Source organism: Delphinus delphis, chromosome 15, assembly GCF_949987515.2.
Source record: "Delphinus delphis chromosome 15, mDelDel1.2, whole genome shotgun sequence".
Taxonomy (NCBI): domain Eukaryota; kingdom Metazoa; phylum Chordata; class Mammalia; order Artiodactyla; family Delphinidae; genus Delphinus; species Delphinus delphis.
Genome location: NC_082697.1, coordinates 55,318,716 through 55,333,398, shown reverse-complemented (window position 1 = coordinate 55,333,398; position 14,683 = coordinate 55,318,716). Strand labels below are relative to the sequence as shown.

Genomic DNA, 14,683 nt, shown 5'->3' with positions numbered 1-14,683 from the left:
ATTTTCATAAAGTACATATGACATGATAATAAGTGAAAATATCAGGATGAAAACTGTATAGGTACTATGATGGATCGTGCAATCTCAAAATGAAGGGTGTTGGACACACGACACAGTTTCTATAATTATTATACATTTTAACTTTGAAACTCAAGAAGAGAAGTCTAATTATAAAGAGTGATATGATATTGCCCTTTTGGGTTTGTAATAATAAAATGGACCTTTTAAATCAGAGATCAGCACACTTTTTCTGTAAAGAGCCAGAATGTCAGTATTTTAGGCTCTTATGGGCCATCTACGTCTGTCACATATTATTTTTTGTCTTTGTTTTGTTTTTTAATCCTTTCAAAAATCTGAGAAGCCATTCTTAGCTCACCAGTGTTACAAAAGCAGGCTGGGGGCTGGATTTGGCCTTTGGGCTGTGGGCTGCTGATCCCTGCTTTAGGTGATTTTATTTTCTCTGTATGCTCTACCTATTTTAACTTGGAGAATTTGTGACATATTTCCATGCTTGACATTTATGACACATTTTCCCCAAGTCACTTTACAATAGCTATACCAATCCAAACTAGCCCTTTCTTGGAGTTAATTTGTTTTGTTCACTTCTATAAAGAAAAGTGAGATATACATACAGCATATAATCATAGAGAGCCACTCTGTCCAAGATGGTAGCCACCAGCCCCAGGTGGCTAATTAGAGTAACATTAAGTAAAATTAAATTAAAAATTCTGTGCCTCGGTCCCACGAGCATGTGTACTGAACTGTGCAGATATAACACACTTCATTCTATACAGTTCTGTAGGACAACAATGTCAGAGAAAACCCCAAATAATACTCTGGGACTATGGTGAGCTTGGGTCACCCTCTCTCCTACGGAAAATAACATTTATGGAGAAGGAGGGACAGGTATTTACAATGGAAAGATGATGAGATTTAGAGTCAAATAGAGCCAGAAAAGCAGACAAAAGTTGATTAATCTCACCAAGTTCAAAAAACAAATCTACCATATCCTGGCTGTGTGATCCTGGGTGAATCAGTCCACTTCTCATTGCCCTCCATTTCCTCAGCTGTAAAGCAAACATTATAATACCTACCTGGTGCAGATTTTCAGGATTAAACAAGGTTAAGCCTGTGAAAATGTGCGGTAGCTTTCTAGTTCTAGGAGACACATGCAAATAATTTACACTGGCCCAAATGGGACAACATTCATAAATTCAGAAAGAACCATTTCTCGCCAGTATGGTTAGATTTTGGCGTCTTGGGGACACGGAAAAATACCTTGCATTTAAGGAATGTCAAAGCTTCTGCTGAAGATTATACTTTGCTTGGGAGAAACAACTGGCTACGCCCATGACCTGATGACTTCAGAGACCCTCGGGTTTCTCATAACCATGATGTTTTTGGCTTCCCTGTGACTGCTTCTAACCTTTGCCCCCGCAGCGAAGAGTCTGATTTGTCTCAGTCTTGGGAATTGAGATGCTAGATCTTGGTACGTGGTGAAGAGTCCCCTCTTGTCTCTCATCCTCTTAATTGCCCTGAGGCTGTTGCCTCTGCTCTCCACCTGCCCGCTCCTCAAGCTGATCTCAGAAGCAGCCCACCTTCCCTCTGGCCCCCGGGCTCACTTTTGATCACCAATCCCAATGAGGACCCATTTGGCAGTTATGGGGGTTCTCCAGGGTGTAGACGCACTGTATGAAATAGAGGGTAAGGTCTCGGCTGTGCCAGGGGACTTTGAGGCGGGGCAAACCAGCTGGAGAACCACGGTGGACTCAGCTAGAACTTGTAATTCTGCAACCTGCTCTGGGAACTGGGGTGGGGGTGGGGCATTCTCCACTCCAGAGGATCCATCCCAGGCAGAGAAATCCTTGATTTTTTTCCATGCCAACACTGTGATCTCTGTTCCATATTTATTTCTGGTCTCCTCCCCCTAGCAATTCATGGCTATATCTATTAAAGTGCTTTTTTTTAATATTATCCCCCCCCCCCAGTTAAATGGGGGAGAACCACATTTTTCTTTTATTTCTTCCTCCTTAGATGAATCGCAAAGGATAATACAGCCTTGCAAACAAGTCACTGGCCACGGGCTAGTAATATTTCCCACAATGAGAAAACTGTGCCCGAGATCACCAACCAAGCACCTTTTGCTAGGGTAGGGTGTCACTTGGATGGCCTGCATATTTTACTTCAATTATTTTCGTATTGATTTGCAAAGCTGTGATAGAAGGAAGGCAATGAACTATATCCCTCCCCTCCCATCCCCCTGCCCCCAACCCAAAGCCCCATGTCCCATCCTTTGGCCCCAATCCTGACAAAGGTCTAACGACGAATGGCTGGGACAGCTGGGAAGTGAGGATTCAGACATGAGCAGAGGGGTTAGATGCTAAGGCAACAGGGAAAACCAGAGACATGCTTATGAGAGTCAGCTTCACCTCACAGAGAGCAACAAGGGAGGGTGGTGCAGAGGGAGTGGGAGAGAACTTACATGGCAGGGAAGGTGATTGGACTCAGACTTATGTCACAAAACAAAAAGAGCCACGAGAGCGGGCTTACTTGCGGAGGTATATACAAGTGAACTGGGGGCACTGTACATGGAAGATCCCTCCTGGTTTGCCTGGCACAACAGCACGGTGCCTACGGAAGAGAGAGAGAGAGATGGCATCTGGTTGGGGGACAGGCACACTACACCTGGGAGATCATATGGCAATGCAAACGAGAAAGGCAGAGAAATGAAAACACAGCCACACGCCCGAGCGCAGGATGGGGACACCCAGGGAAGCCCCTGCCTTGGCCAAAGGGGATTGGTAGGAGCCCACCCGCCCAGCCCACCACGCACATGTCATTCTTTTTCACATGGGGTTTGGGTGGTGGGGTCTGATTTCAGATCAGGAATGCAGGCAGCATGGCATAATCAAAAGGGAGCTTTAGAAATATCACAGAGAACTGGACAACAAGCTTGACTCAGATATTACTTAGCTGTGTGATCTTGATAAGTCACTGAACCTCTCTGTGCCTCGGGATTCCCATCTGGAAAATGGGGGTGAATATACCTATCACCAGGAAGGGTTATGAATCGTGTTACTGGAGAGGTGCCCAACACAGGGGCTGGCATGTAATAATCACTGAATAAATGGTAAGCGCATGCATCGATATGTTTAAAGAAAACTTTTCCTCTCCCCCATTTTAGTTTTTCTGAATCAGTTCTTCAGAGGAAGAACAGAAGTAAGGCAGGGAAAAAATAAAAGCAACTTGGCCATCCCTGGGACCCACCCTGGACCCATACTGGACTTGGGTGAGACCACTTTTGGCTTCTGCGTTTCCAGTTTCTTCCCTAAAGCTCTCTGCCTTCCAGCAGGAGAGGCTGCTTCCTAAGCCTGCGGACCATGGCTGCACTGTAGTGATGACACTCCTCTCCCTGATTTAAAGCAAAGGGTCTCGGGCTTATCCTTGCAAAATGGAGTTTTATAGCAGGGAAGAGTGGTGGAATCCTGAGATAGCTCCTCAATCTATGACATCTTGTGAATAATACCCACTCCAAAGATGACCAGGTTAGGGAATCTTCAGGGTATCAGTTCTGTTCTCCTGCTTCCGCGAAGCTCAAACTCAAAGAGTTTGAGAAGAATGAGAGAGACCTTTGAGGACTTGTAAGCGTGTTACTGATGATGGAAATGGGCTCCTGTGGTTTCTGTTCCCTTCCCTGGCTGGGCAAGGTCAGCCACCTCCATTTGTTTCTGCTTTCTCCTGTCATCACAGCCGCTGTGAAGCAATCTCCTGGGAGAAATAGCCCTGACCTCCAGTCAACTCACCTATATCCTTGGAGACCTGCCCTTGGGAGGGGTTCTGCAATCCTTTGGTATCTTTCCCAATGTCAACAAAAGGGAGTTAGAACCTCTAGAGTGAGAGGGAGGTTTGCCAAATAGAGAGGGGCTGCCATACAATAGCATTAAGAGACAGGAATCTTTTCTGAACTTCAAAACCAGATGCAGTTCCAAAGGGGGTCTCCAGGACTATCATCCTTCAGGTATTGAGCCAAAATAGAGGAGTCACACGAGGAGGACTAAAAAGGTTTCCTCAAATTCCAGCCTGCGTTCCCTGTGTTTCTCTAGATTCTGTACATTACGTCCAGGCAAAACAAAGACTGTTAAAATCCCTAAGGCACCTCACCCTTCCCACAACACGAGGCCGGCCAATTCCCTCCCATCTTTGACAAGGACAAGTAGCCCATGGACAGAAGTTCTATCTGAAGGGATCCCCCCCAATCGTTCTCACATTTAACCTGCTATGCCATGCTTATAGCTGGAGAAGAGCCCCCCTCTTCCTCCTCCTCCCACAAAAGCCTGGATAGAAGAGTGAAATTAACTAACCCTCTCTGATAGTCAATATATTGAGAGTCTGGATGGGCTTGAGTCACGATCAACCTTTGCTAAACTGATAGCTCTTTCTTCTTTCTACTTGATTTAAATATAATTTATTGCAACATGTAAGATGAGACTTCACATGTTCTAATTTCTATTCAGTAGGTTTTTCCAGTTCTGGCAGGAAACTGGCATAGTACGGGGATTAAGAACAAACTAAACACACCCAGATCGTGGGGCACAGGGTCCAAAATCAACCCACAGGAGGCAGGATACCTCCGAGAAAAGACTTGTCCTAGCCTCTATTCTGCTTTATCAGGGAAGCTCCTGATTTTGCAGGGGCTGCCTGTAAGCTTGTGCTCAGTGCTAGAAATCTTAGAAGAAACTAATATTTCTATAGGATATACAGGAAGCTACCAGATCAGAATCTTCTAGGGAGAAGGGGACCCAGGCAGGCGGATCGTGAGAAAGCTCCCTGGTTAAAAACCACTTTAAAAACGAGATCTGAAGTTTCTTGGGGTGCCTAGGTTTCCAAAGAAAAATATAATTGTAGCAAAAACATATCCAGAAAGGCACTTCAGTATTGTGCGGTTAAAAACCTTAGGGTCAATGTTCAATGCTATGCTCTGTAATTTAGTGAATCCCACTGGGACACAACACAGATTCTCTCTAGAAAACTAAATCCTGGAAGTGCATAATGATGCTTTCCTAATTTTCATATGCTGTGGATTCTGAGAAAATAGACTGAAATAACTTTGGATGTCCTCTTTGTAGCAAAAAAAAGTCTTTATGCAAAATGATTTTGACCTTTGTAAAATAAAATCCATACTGTCACAGGACTTGGTTTTTATTTTACCTGAAAACATCCTCCAATTTAATTTGCAAAGTACTTATTGTATGTTCTGTTAGTACTTTGTGACCTTTTCTTACAAGAAAGCTTTGAATTAAACAAAACCAAAGCGGCAGAGAAGAACACTGTAACCTCCCTGTGTTTTTCGGGTGGGGGTCAGTAATGTGTGTTTGTTTAAAAAAGTCAGTCAATTAGATAATAGGGTACAAGCAGCAGTATGAGGAGTGTTTACAAGGTCATTCAAGGCACTCTGTGATAACCTATATGGGAAAAGAATCTAAAAAAGAGTGGATATATGTATATGTACAACTGAATCACTTTGCTATACAGCAGAAAGTAATACAACATTGTAAATCAACTATACTCCAATATATTTTTTTAAAGAGGCATTTTGTGATATAGCATGGACTGAGCTTTCTAATGAGTCTCCCAAACTGAGTCTTTGATCTGCCCCCCAACATAGACACTCCAACAACCATGAACTGTCTATAACCATCGCGACGTCCTGTATTTCTCAGACTTCCGTGCCTTTGCTTTATAAACCTCCTTAGAATTTAAGGATGGCAACTATGTTCAAATTATACCACTATCCATCCATTCCTTAACCAGGAGAAACCATTCATCAATTTCAATAGTGTCCTTTCCCATTAGCCTGGAATCCTCAGGATCATTCTTAACACAGTTTCTAGGCAGTTACTATCATTAGATCATTGTCAGTGGACGGGATGAAACCTCTATCCTATTCCTGCTCTGTTAGGTTAAACCATATGAAATTGACCTTTCTTATGTCAAACAGGGTTGACATTGGCAATTATATGTGGTTCAATTGAAAAAAAAAGAAGTGGTTCTCCCCTACCCCCAACGCCTCTGCATTAAGTGTCACCTCCTCTCTTCCCAGTCCGCAGGAGTTAATTACTCCATCTTCTATGCTCCTATCACACTTAAAAAAAAAATCTCCCTAGTAGATCCTTTGATACGCAGTATTACAACTTTTTATTTACATATCAGTCTTAGCTACTGAGAATCCCCCTGGATCACAGCCAAATCATACTCATCCTTTTATCCCCAGCTCCTAGCAAAATACCTGGCCCTCAGAGGGATTAATGAATATGATTGAATTATTATGTTTTTAAAGACCTCTTCATTTCTATTTTCTTTGCTAAAAACAGTGCTTTTCCCAACCAACCTTTCTGTTCCTTGTTTATAGCTGGGAATTTGCATGCCTACAGTTCACACTTGTTTCCTCCTCTTTTCTGGTTCTTTGAAGGTTGACTCATCCAGTTTAAGTGAAACCTGAGGAGCCTGGTCGTCCATTTCCTGGAAGGTTGATGACTCTATCTGCAGCTGCAGGCACTGGGATCCATGTGACAGCCCACGATCTTGGGATCATCAGAGCCTTTCCCAAAGCCTGTCACGCTCACTTGCGAATCAGAGTGCCATGACTGTCAGCATCCTAAATTCTGGCAAGATGTGGGTCCCCGTGGCCGCCCTCGGGCTGGATTTGGCATCTCCAGCGGGGGGAGGGTGAGCCAGGATCCATACCTCAGATGGGGCAACCCAACTCTTCCTTCTCACCTGGAGACTCCCCACTGTGTAGAGGACCATTCCTGGCCCATGGAGGGGCAAGGAGAAGCCCAGCAGGGGTGTTTCCTACCACAGACAGGAAGGGGAAACTAACTACATTTTATTTTCCTGTGCTGCCAACCCTTCCGTGAAGAACTTGGACTCAAACCAACTGGAACAAGGGTGCAGTTTCACCCCTCCAGGCCTTTGCACAGGGTGGTTCTTCTCCCAGGAATCCCTTCCTCTCCCCCTGAGATAATTCCCCTCCCTTTCCACTGGGCTCTGGCTTCTCCTCCTCCTAGAGACTGGGTTTATTTGCCTCTACCTGGCCAGGTTCAGCTTCCCTCCTCTGCTTTTCTAGATTGTGTTGCAATGGTCTATTTAACGAGTATCTTCCCCATGGATGCACTGAACTCCAAGAGGTCAAGAATCATGCCTTGGGCTTCCCTGGTGGCGCAGTGGTTGAGAGTCCGCCTGCCGATGCAGGGGAAACGGGTTCGTGCCCCGGTCCGGGAGGATCTCACATGCCACGGAGCTGCTGGGCCTGTGAGCCATGGCCGCTGAGCCTGCGCGTCCGGAGCCTGTGCTCCGCAACGGGAGAGGCCACAACAGTGAGAGGCCCGCGTACCGCAAAAAAAAAGAATCATGTCTTACTCATCATCCTGTCCCCATGGGTCCAGGGACCTAGGCTCAGAGTCAGGAAGCAACTGAGGAGAGAAACTACGGGAAGGGATTCTGGTAGGCAGCCCTGTCACACTTTCAAGAAACAAAATTAGAACGTTAAAGGAAGAAAAGAAAAGCTGTTTTGCAACGGTTGCCCTTCCATTTTAATACCAAATAGGCAGAGCTACAAGCTAGTCCAGTGAAATGCCTGGGCCCTCCCTATAATTTCTGAATTAAAAAAAAAAGTCAAAGAAACATTCCAATTGCCTAGCAACTGGGAATGACTGATTCGCTTCATTAGCTCCAAGATGAAGATGGGCTGGGAGATTTAGAGAAGGATGCTCTTATCTCTGTTGAAATGCAAAAGACAAAGACCCAAAGCATAACAACAACAACGAGACTTTGTAAAACATCTAAGAGCCAATGGGAATTCAGGAGCACCTGCCCTGTGAGGTCTGTGTGTGTCCCGTGGTCCCTGTGTCTCCACAGACATCTAAGATGTGCTAGTCCAGGGTCACTTGAAAACAGAGATCATTGCTGGAGTCCCGCTTTCCGGATGTCACTTGTCCTACGATGGGATCCAGGGAGTGCTGCCCCAAAATGTGCCTCAATGGCATATTGGTTAGTTTGAATTAAAGTTACTTAAGAACACTGAAACTTCTCTCTGCCTCCCTGAAAGCAGGAAATAAATCCCTCAGGTGAAAGGTGCCCTCCCAGCATCTGGAAGTAGAAGGACACCCTTATCATCAGAGATGGGGAATTCTGGGCCGAGAAGCTGCACCAACAAATCCTGTGACTCCTTTAATTTACTGCCCCAAGCTCAAACCAAACTCTGTTTACACTCTTTACTAATTCATTTTCCAAAGCCTAAGCTTCTTTGTGCTGTCAATTCCTCACACATTTATTGTCTCTTTGTCTAACAAGTATAAAAGCTGCCTGCTTTGGCCACTTCTTAGGTCCCATTTCTATGAGACCTCTGTGCACACGTATTAAAATTTGTTTCTTTTTTTCTCCTGTTCATCTGTCTTGTGACAATTTTATTATTAGACCAACCACAAGAACTCAAGAGGGTTGAAGGGGGAGATTTCCCACCCCCCACCCCCGATACCTAGTAACTCTAGAAAGAGGGCTGAGGGGAAAAAGTCCCAGAGGGGACCATTACAGAGCTGCCTTCCTGTCTCCAGTGCTCGGCTCGGGAAAGATGAGGCTATGAGTTCATTCATTCAGCAGCCGTCTATTGGGACCTACTGTGTGCCCACTGTGTAGATCTGGGGTACACCTGCTGAACCCCATATGCTTTTTTTTTTTTTTTTTTGCGGTACGCGGGCCTCTCACCGCTGTGGCCGCTCCCATTGCGGAGCACAGGCTCCGGACATGCAGGCCCAGCGGCCATGACTCACGGGCCCAGCCGCTCCGCGGCATGTGGGATCTTCCCGGACTGGGGCACGAACCCGCGTCCCCTGCATCGGCAGGCGGACTCTCAACCGCTGCGCCACCAGGGAAGCCCTAGGCCTTTTTTATAGATGGAAAAAAAGGAGGCACAGAACAACGATGTCATTTACGAAAAGGCTTATCATCAATCAGAGGCAAATTCCAGGTGAGAAACCAGCTATCTGTGTTCCTCGACCTTTGCTCACTTTCTCAGTGACTCCTTCCTGCTTCTATGGTTGCTGAATGATTTTTAAAGCTTTTTATTTTTGATTAGAATAAAAGTAGGAAAATACTGGTTATGGTTGAAAAAACAAACTGTGAGCTGGGGAGAAAAGGAGACTTCACTGAAACAGAAACCCGCTGACTTCTTTCTTGTGGGAGCAGTACTTTAAGAAAAGGGGTGGTATCACCCAGGGTTCTCACAACCACCTGCATCCCCAGAATCCCCTGGAGGGTTGGTTAAACACGGAACGCCGGGCCCCATTGCCAGTGTTTCTGATTCCATAGGTCTGGGCTGGAGCCTGGGAACTTGTATCTTTCACAAGTTCTCATGTTTTCTGGGGACCATACTTTGCGAAACGCTGGAGAAGAGCCAGTCCCCCAAACCTCAATGCCCTGAGTTCTTCCCACCCTTAAATCAGAGGTTTTCAAAGCCTCCAGAGTTTAAGAACCACCTGGGAGAATCTGAAGTGCTGTACCCTCCCAGGCCCCAGCCCTGAAAAGTGTGACTCAGCGGGTGGGAAATCTGCATTTCATCAGCAACCCAGGGTGATTCTGCTGCTCCGCAGATGCACTCAGAGTAAACCAGGCCTTAGGTCATCACAGATTTAGGAGAAAAATGAAAATGGCTAAATATATCTGGTCTGTTTACTTCTGCAGGCAAAGAGGTAAAATTTATTTACTTTTGATCTTTCCCCTTTTGTCCTTTGACCAATTTTGCTTTGGAGCATTTCAAACGAAAAAGCGTACCTCACTTCTAGTCCAAGCTATTCTGTCAAAGTCTCTGGAGGCAGGCTGGGGAAGAAGGCACACAAAACACTAATCACATAATCCTAGAGAGCTCACCCTTGGTTTTCCATCCAGAAGAAGACATACGGCACTCCTGCTCTACTGTATGGGCTGAGTGGTGTTCCCTCAAAATTCATACATTGAAGTCCTACACCCAGTACCTTAGGACGTGACTGTGTTTGGAGATAGCATCTTTAAAGAGGTAATTAAGGTAAAATTAGGGTAGAAACTAATTCCTATAACTGATGTCCTCATAAGAAAAGGAAATTAGGACACAGACACTGAGGGAGGACCATGTGAAGACAAAAGGAGAAGATGGCGGTCTACAAGTCAAGGAGAAAGGTCTCAGAAGAAATCAACCCTGTCAACTCCTTAATCTCACACTTCTAGCCTCCATAACTGTGAGAAAATAAATGTCTGTTGTTGAAGGCACACAGTCTATGGTACTTTGTTGTGGTAGTCCTACCTTATCATGAACTCTGCCTTGAGGATCAATGAGGAGCTACCATGAGGGTCCCCTATGCAGCATCATATAAGCATCAAACTTCTGTTCTACTTAGAGACCTGGGAGGTTGCCATGTGGTCCCTGCCAATGGAAGCTACTGCTTCCAGTTGACAAATTCATCCAAAGCCTGATGATTTTGGCTTTTACAGTTACGCATTTTTTAACAGACTAGCATTGAGCTAATCCACGTAAGAATATTTTCACAGCTAATACCTAAAGCTTTTATACATGCCTGAAAGATGAGCTTCTCTGAAGGGTTATGGGAGCATTTTAAGTACAGAGGTATTTCCATTTAGGCACAGAGGCTGCAGAAAATATTGCATGTATATTTAATTCTTATAAATCAAATCATGTTTTAATTGCGCCAGGGGATTTCCATATTTAAAGGAGCCCTGGAGTGAATCTGTCTATGGTGTTCATAATCCCTCTTTCCAGTTTATTTGGTGAGTTTTGACATTCCTATTTAGAAAGAAACACGTCACATTTTTTTCTTTCCACGTTTTATTTTGATGTAATTGCAGAAAAAAGTTGCAAGGACAGTATGTCAGATCTCTGTAGAAATTTCTCCTTGATTCTTTATTGTCTGAAAAATGTAATGACTCGACTGTTACCTTAAGCTCCTGCCTCCAAATTTAGGCTAATAGAGGCTTTTAAAGAAAGCAGTTGATTGACTCAATATGATAATAAATATATCGGATCCTCAAATGTTACAGCGACAATTCCAAAAATTGCTTACTGAAGACCTGCTAAGTGCCCCGCAAACCTCTCAATGTTTAATTTGGATCATCCCCTACTCTTAACCCTGTAAGAGAGGTACTACTATTATATCTACTTAATGGATGGGGATACTGAGACAGAGAGAGTTTAAGGATCTTGCCCAAGATCACACAGACAGAAATATTGTGGTGCTGAATGCAAAATAAACCAACTAGATTCCTGGACCCATGGACTTAAGGCTAATCTTCTAAATCAGGTGCAGGCAAACTACAGTCTTCTGGTGAAATCCGGCCTACCACCATTTTTGTATGGCCATGAGTTAAGAATGATTACATTTTTATATGGTTGAGGAAAAAAAAGATCAATAGAAGAATAATATTGGTGACAAGTGAAAATTATATAAAATTCAAATTTCAGTATCTATCAATAAAGTTTTATTGGAACACAGCCACACTCATTCACTTGCAGATTATTTATGGCTGCTTTATGCTACAACAACAGAGCTCAGTAATTGCAACAGAGAATGCATGGTCCTCAAAGACTAAAATATTTGCTACCTGGAACCTTACAGAATACATTTGGGGACCCTTGTTCTAACGTCTACTTTCTGTTTGGAACAATACTACTACTAATTGTCTCTCAGGAGAGCATTAGCCACTCCCCAGGAAACTGTCACTAAAAATTTCAGAGGGTATCATTTTATCAATACTTTGTCAAAATTTTAATTTTATTTCAGTTTTGTTTAAAAAACAAACATCCAAAAACAATTTGAAGACATGTTTTTTCAATACTTGTCCCAAATTTCTTTTTAATTCATTGTGGTTTAAGACAATGGAACAAGGAGAAATATGGTCCCATAAGGTATTTGTGGAAGGATAGCAATTCAGTTACAACACAAACAATGCAAATAAATTTTATTTCCTAAGGCATTTGGCCTTCTGGGTCACGGGTGTCAATATATAGATAAAGGCCATCCTAGAGCTTTGCTTCTCAAATGCTAATATGAACTGAATCAATGGGTGGGGACCCTTTTAAAATGTAGATCATGATCTAGCAGGTTTGGGGTGGGGCCTGAAAGTCTACATTTCTAATAAGCTCCCAGGGGATTCCAGGGCCACCAACAACAGTAAAATACCTATGTAGGGACTATATAAACAATCTTCAGTACAGTTGATATTAATAAGACTGACAATTAAGATGCCATTGAGTTTCTGGTTCTGGACCGAGTATGTTCTACAAGCACTATAACTTTTTTTCTTATTAAATCCACAAGGAAACTAAAGCTGAGAGAGACAAAACTATGAGACAAAACTGAAATCTGAGCCAGCTTCGCATGACTCCAAAGCTCAGACTCTCTCATGAAGCCTATCAATGGTGATACTTGGTCCTGAGTTGATGAAACATCTCCTCCAACCTTGGAATGATAAATGTCCACCAACACCTTTCCAACAAAATCGTGTCTAAAGATTCTGCAGTCATCTTCTGGCTGAAAACACCTGACTCTGTCAGGCTAAAGGTGTTAGCTACAACCTCCTGATCACCTTTAAGAATCTGCAATAGGGTTTTAAATCCAACCAAGGAAGACTCTGGGCAGGATGTATCTTCTGTAGATAAGAAAAATCCCACTTGCAGGGTAGAAATAAGACGTGGGGGAAGGAAACATGGAGGAGAAATAGTGAACCCTTAAGCTCGGATAATGTAGTTGGAAAAGCATGGGCTTTGGAAACTTTTAAACTTAGTTTTTGCTAGCCTCGCTAAGTGTTCTTGACCTCATCATTTAATATCCTTGAGCCTCGGTTTTCACATCTGCAAAATAGGGGCAAAACTATCAGTTTCATTAAGTATTGTTGTAAGGATTAAAACTATTACATGAAAGCGTTTGGTAAATAGTAGCTAATCAATAAGTGATCTCAGTAATTGTAATAATGGAAATAGTAATTATTATTATTATTTGAAATCTCAAAATATGGCCCGTTGGGGACTTTTTTTGTTCTCTTGTTTTTGTTTTTGTCTTTTTCTTTTAAGAAAGGAGTAGCCCATTGCTAACTAATGTACTGTACATAATGCTAAACATAATAGAATTAATGGAAAACACTTTAAGATTGGGAAATAATTGCAAACATTTAAATTTGGGAGTTTTAATGTTACAAGACGTATGTCTGGCTTCTCTTGAGGAATCAGGAGATGGGGCCACATGGGTTTGGGCTAGTATTCCTGCCTGGCAGAGCCACTCAAAGTGATGGGGAGAAGCTACTCCTGCTATAATTGAGATATGTCCCTTCCAATTTGCACATTTCACTTACTGGTCTCACAACCTCCTCCTAAAGATATTTTAGTGTGCAATCTCTGCTCGGGAGAAAAAAAATTACAAATTGTGCTTCGGCTGAAAACAGTGGAGTTTACAAGTCTCTGCAAAGAACCCAGATGGACTTCCTCCCTCTCTGCCTCTCATCCTCCAGGTGCGAGAGCTTCTATGATGCTACAAGAGTCCAAAAAGCCTTCCAGAAAGCCCTCCCTAGTGGCCCCCTCTTATATTTCACTTACTATTACAGAACTGGATTTTAGGAGGATCTGGGTATATTTGTGGGATGGCTGTAGAGATTCATCTTGAGTTTCCTTCTTATCCTAGATTAGGTTTAAAATCCTGAACTTATTCTTTTGGTGAGAGTAGAAAATACTATATTTCAATTCTGAATCTCTCAAAAAATAATCAGGTACATTTATTTAAAGATACTCCTAAATCTCTCTCTTTCACACACACACACACACACACACACACACACACACACACACACACACACACACACACACACACACACACACACACAGCAATGGGCTGAAAGCAAGTATAGACTATTTCACCTGGTGAAAATTGTTTTCGAAAATGACAGAGAACTAATATAGAGGGTTTCAGTGTTTACAATACCACATGTATATCAAACAAACACTAGAAGCATACAAACGGATTTATATTTTTTCCAGAGGAAATATCAATGATATTGGGGTGTTCGTGTTTTTAAAATGATACTGACTTTAACACAATGATGAGTGTACAGCGATTAACCTCTGCGTCAGTTTTAAATGTATAACCCAGTAACTAATTTAATCCCCTAAAAAAATAACAGCCGTTGGCATTATTCTTTGAGTAATCCTTGTTTAGTTTCCATAATGGTATACAGTTTAATGAAAAACTCATTAGAATGTAGCATGCAGCATAATTAATTCTGGTTGATTCTTTTGGTGTTATTAGCTAATGCTGGATTCCATTTTCCATTGGCTTTATTAATTTTTCATAAACCAATATTTTGACTGTAATGGGTTGTAACAGTTCCATAGAAGTTCTAGAAATGCGTTAACTGTCATCAGTGTAGTTAATCTAACTAGGATTTTGAGATTTGTGTGTTGGTTCTTCAACACTAAATTTTTTAAAAGAAAAGGGGACAGCTTCGTTTTATACTTGGAGAATGAGTATCTACGTATTATTAACATAAAGTATATTAAACACTATTTAGCCAATTTGTCTCTATTTACACAACAACTTAATTGGCTGGGCTAATAACAGTGAACCATAAATTTTGAAAAGAACGCTGAAAG

At 42.7% G+C, this 14,683-nt stretch overlaps 1 protein-coding gene across 14 annotated transcripts in view; it reads right to left on the bottom strand.

Annotated features, from left to right (window-relative positions):
• RBFOX1 (RNA binding fox-1 homolog 1) overlaps window positions 1–14,683 on the bottom strand; it is a 1,483,287-nt gene that overhangs the window by 80,585 nt on the left and 1,388,019 nt on the right. For all 14 annotated transcript variants that reach the window (XM_060031701.2, XM_060031707.2, XM_060031700.2 and 11 more), the window contains one exon: window positions 2,551–2,631. In XM_060031701.2, the coding sequence (XP_059887684.1) occupies window positions 2,551–2,631 (81 nt within the window). The remainder of the gene's footprint in view (window positions 1–2,550; window positions 2,632–14,683) is intronic.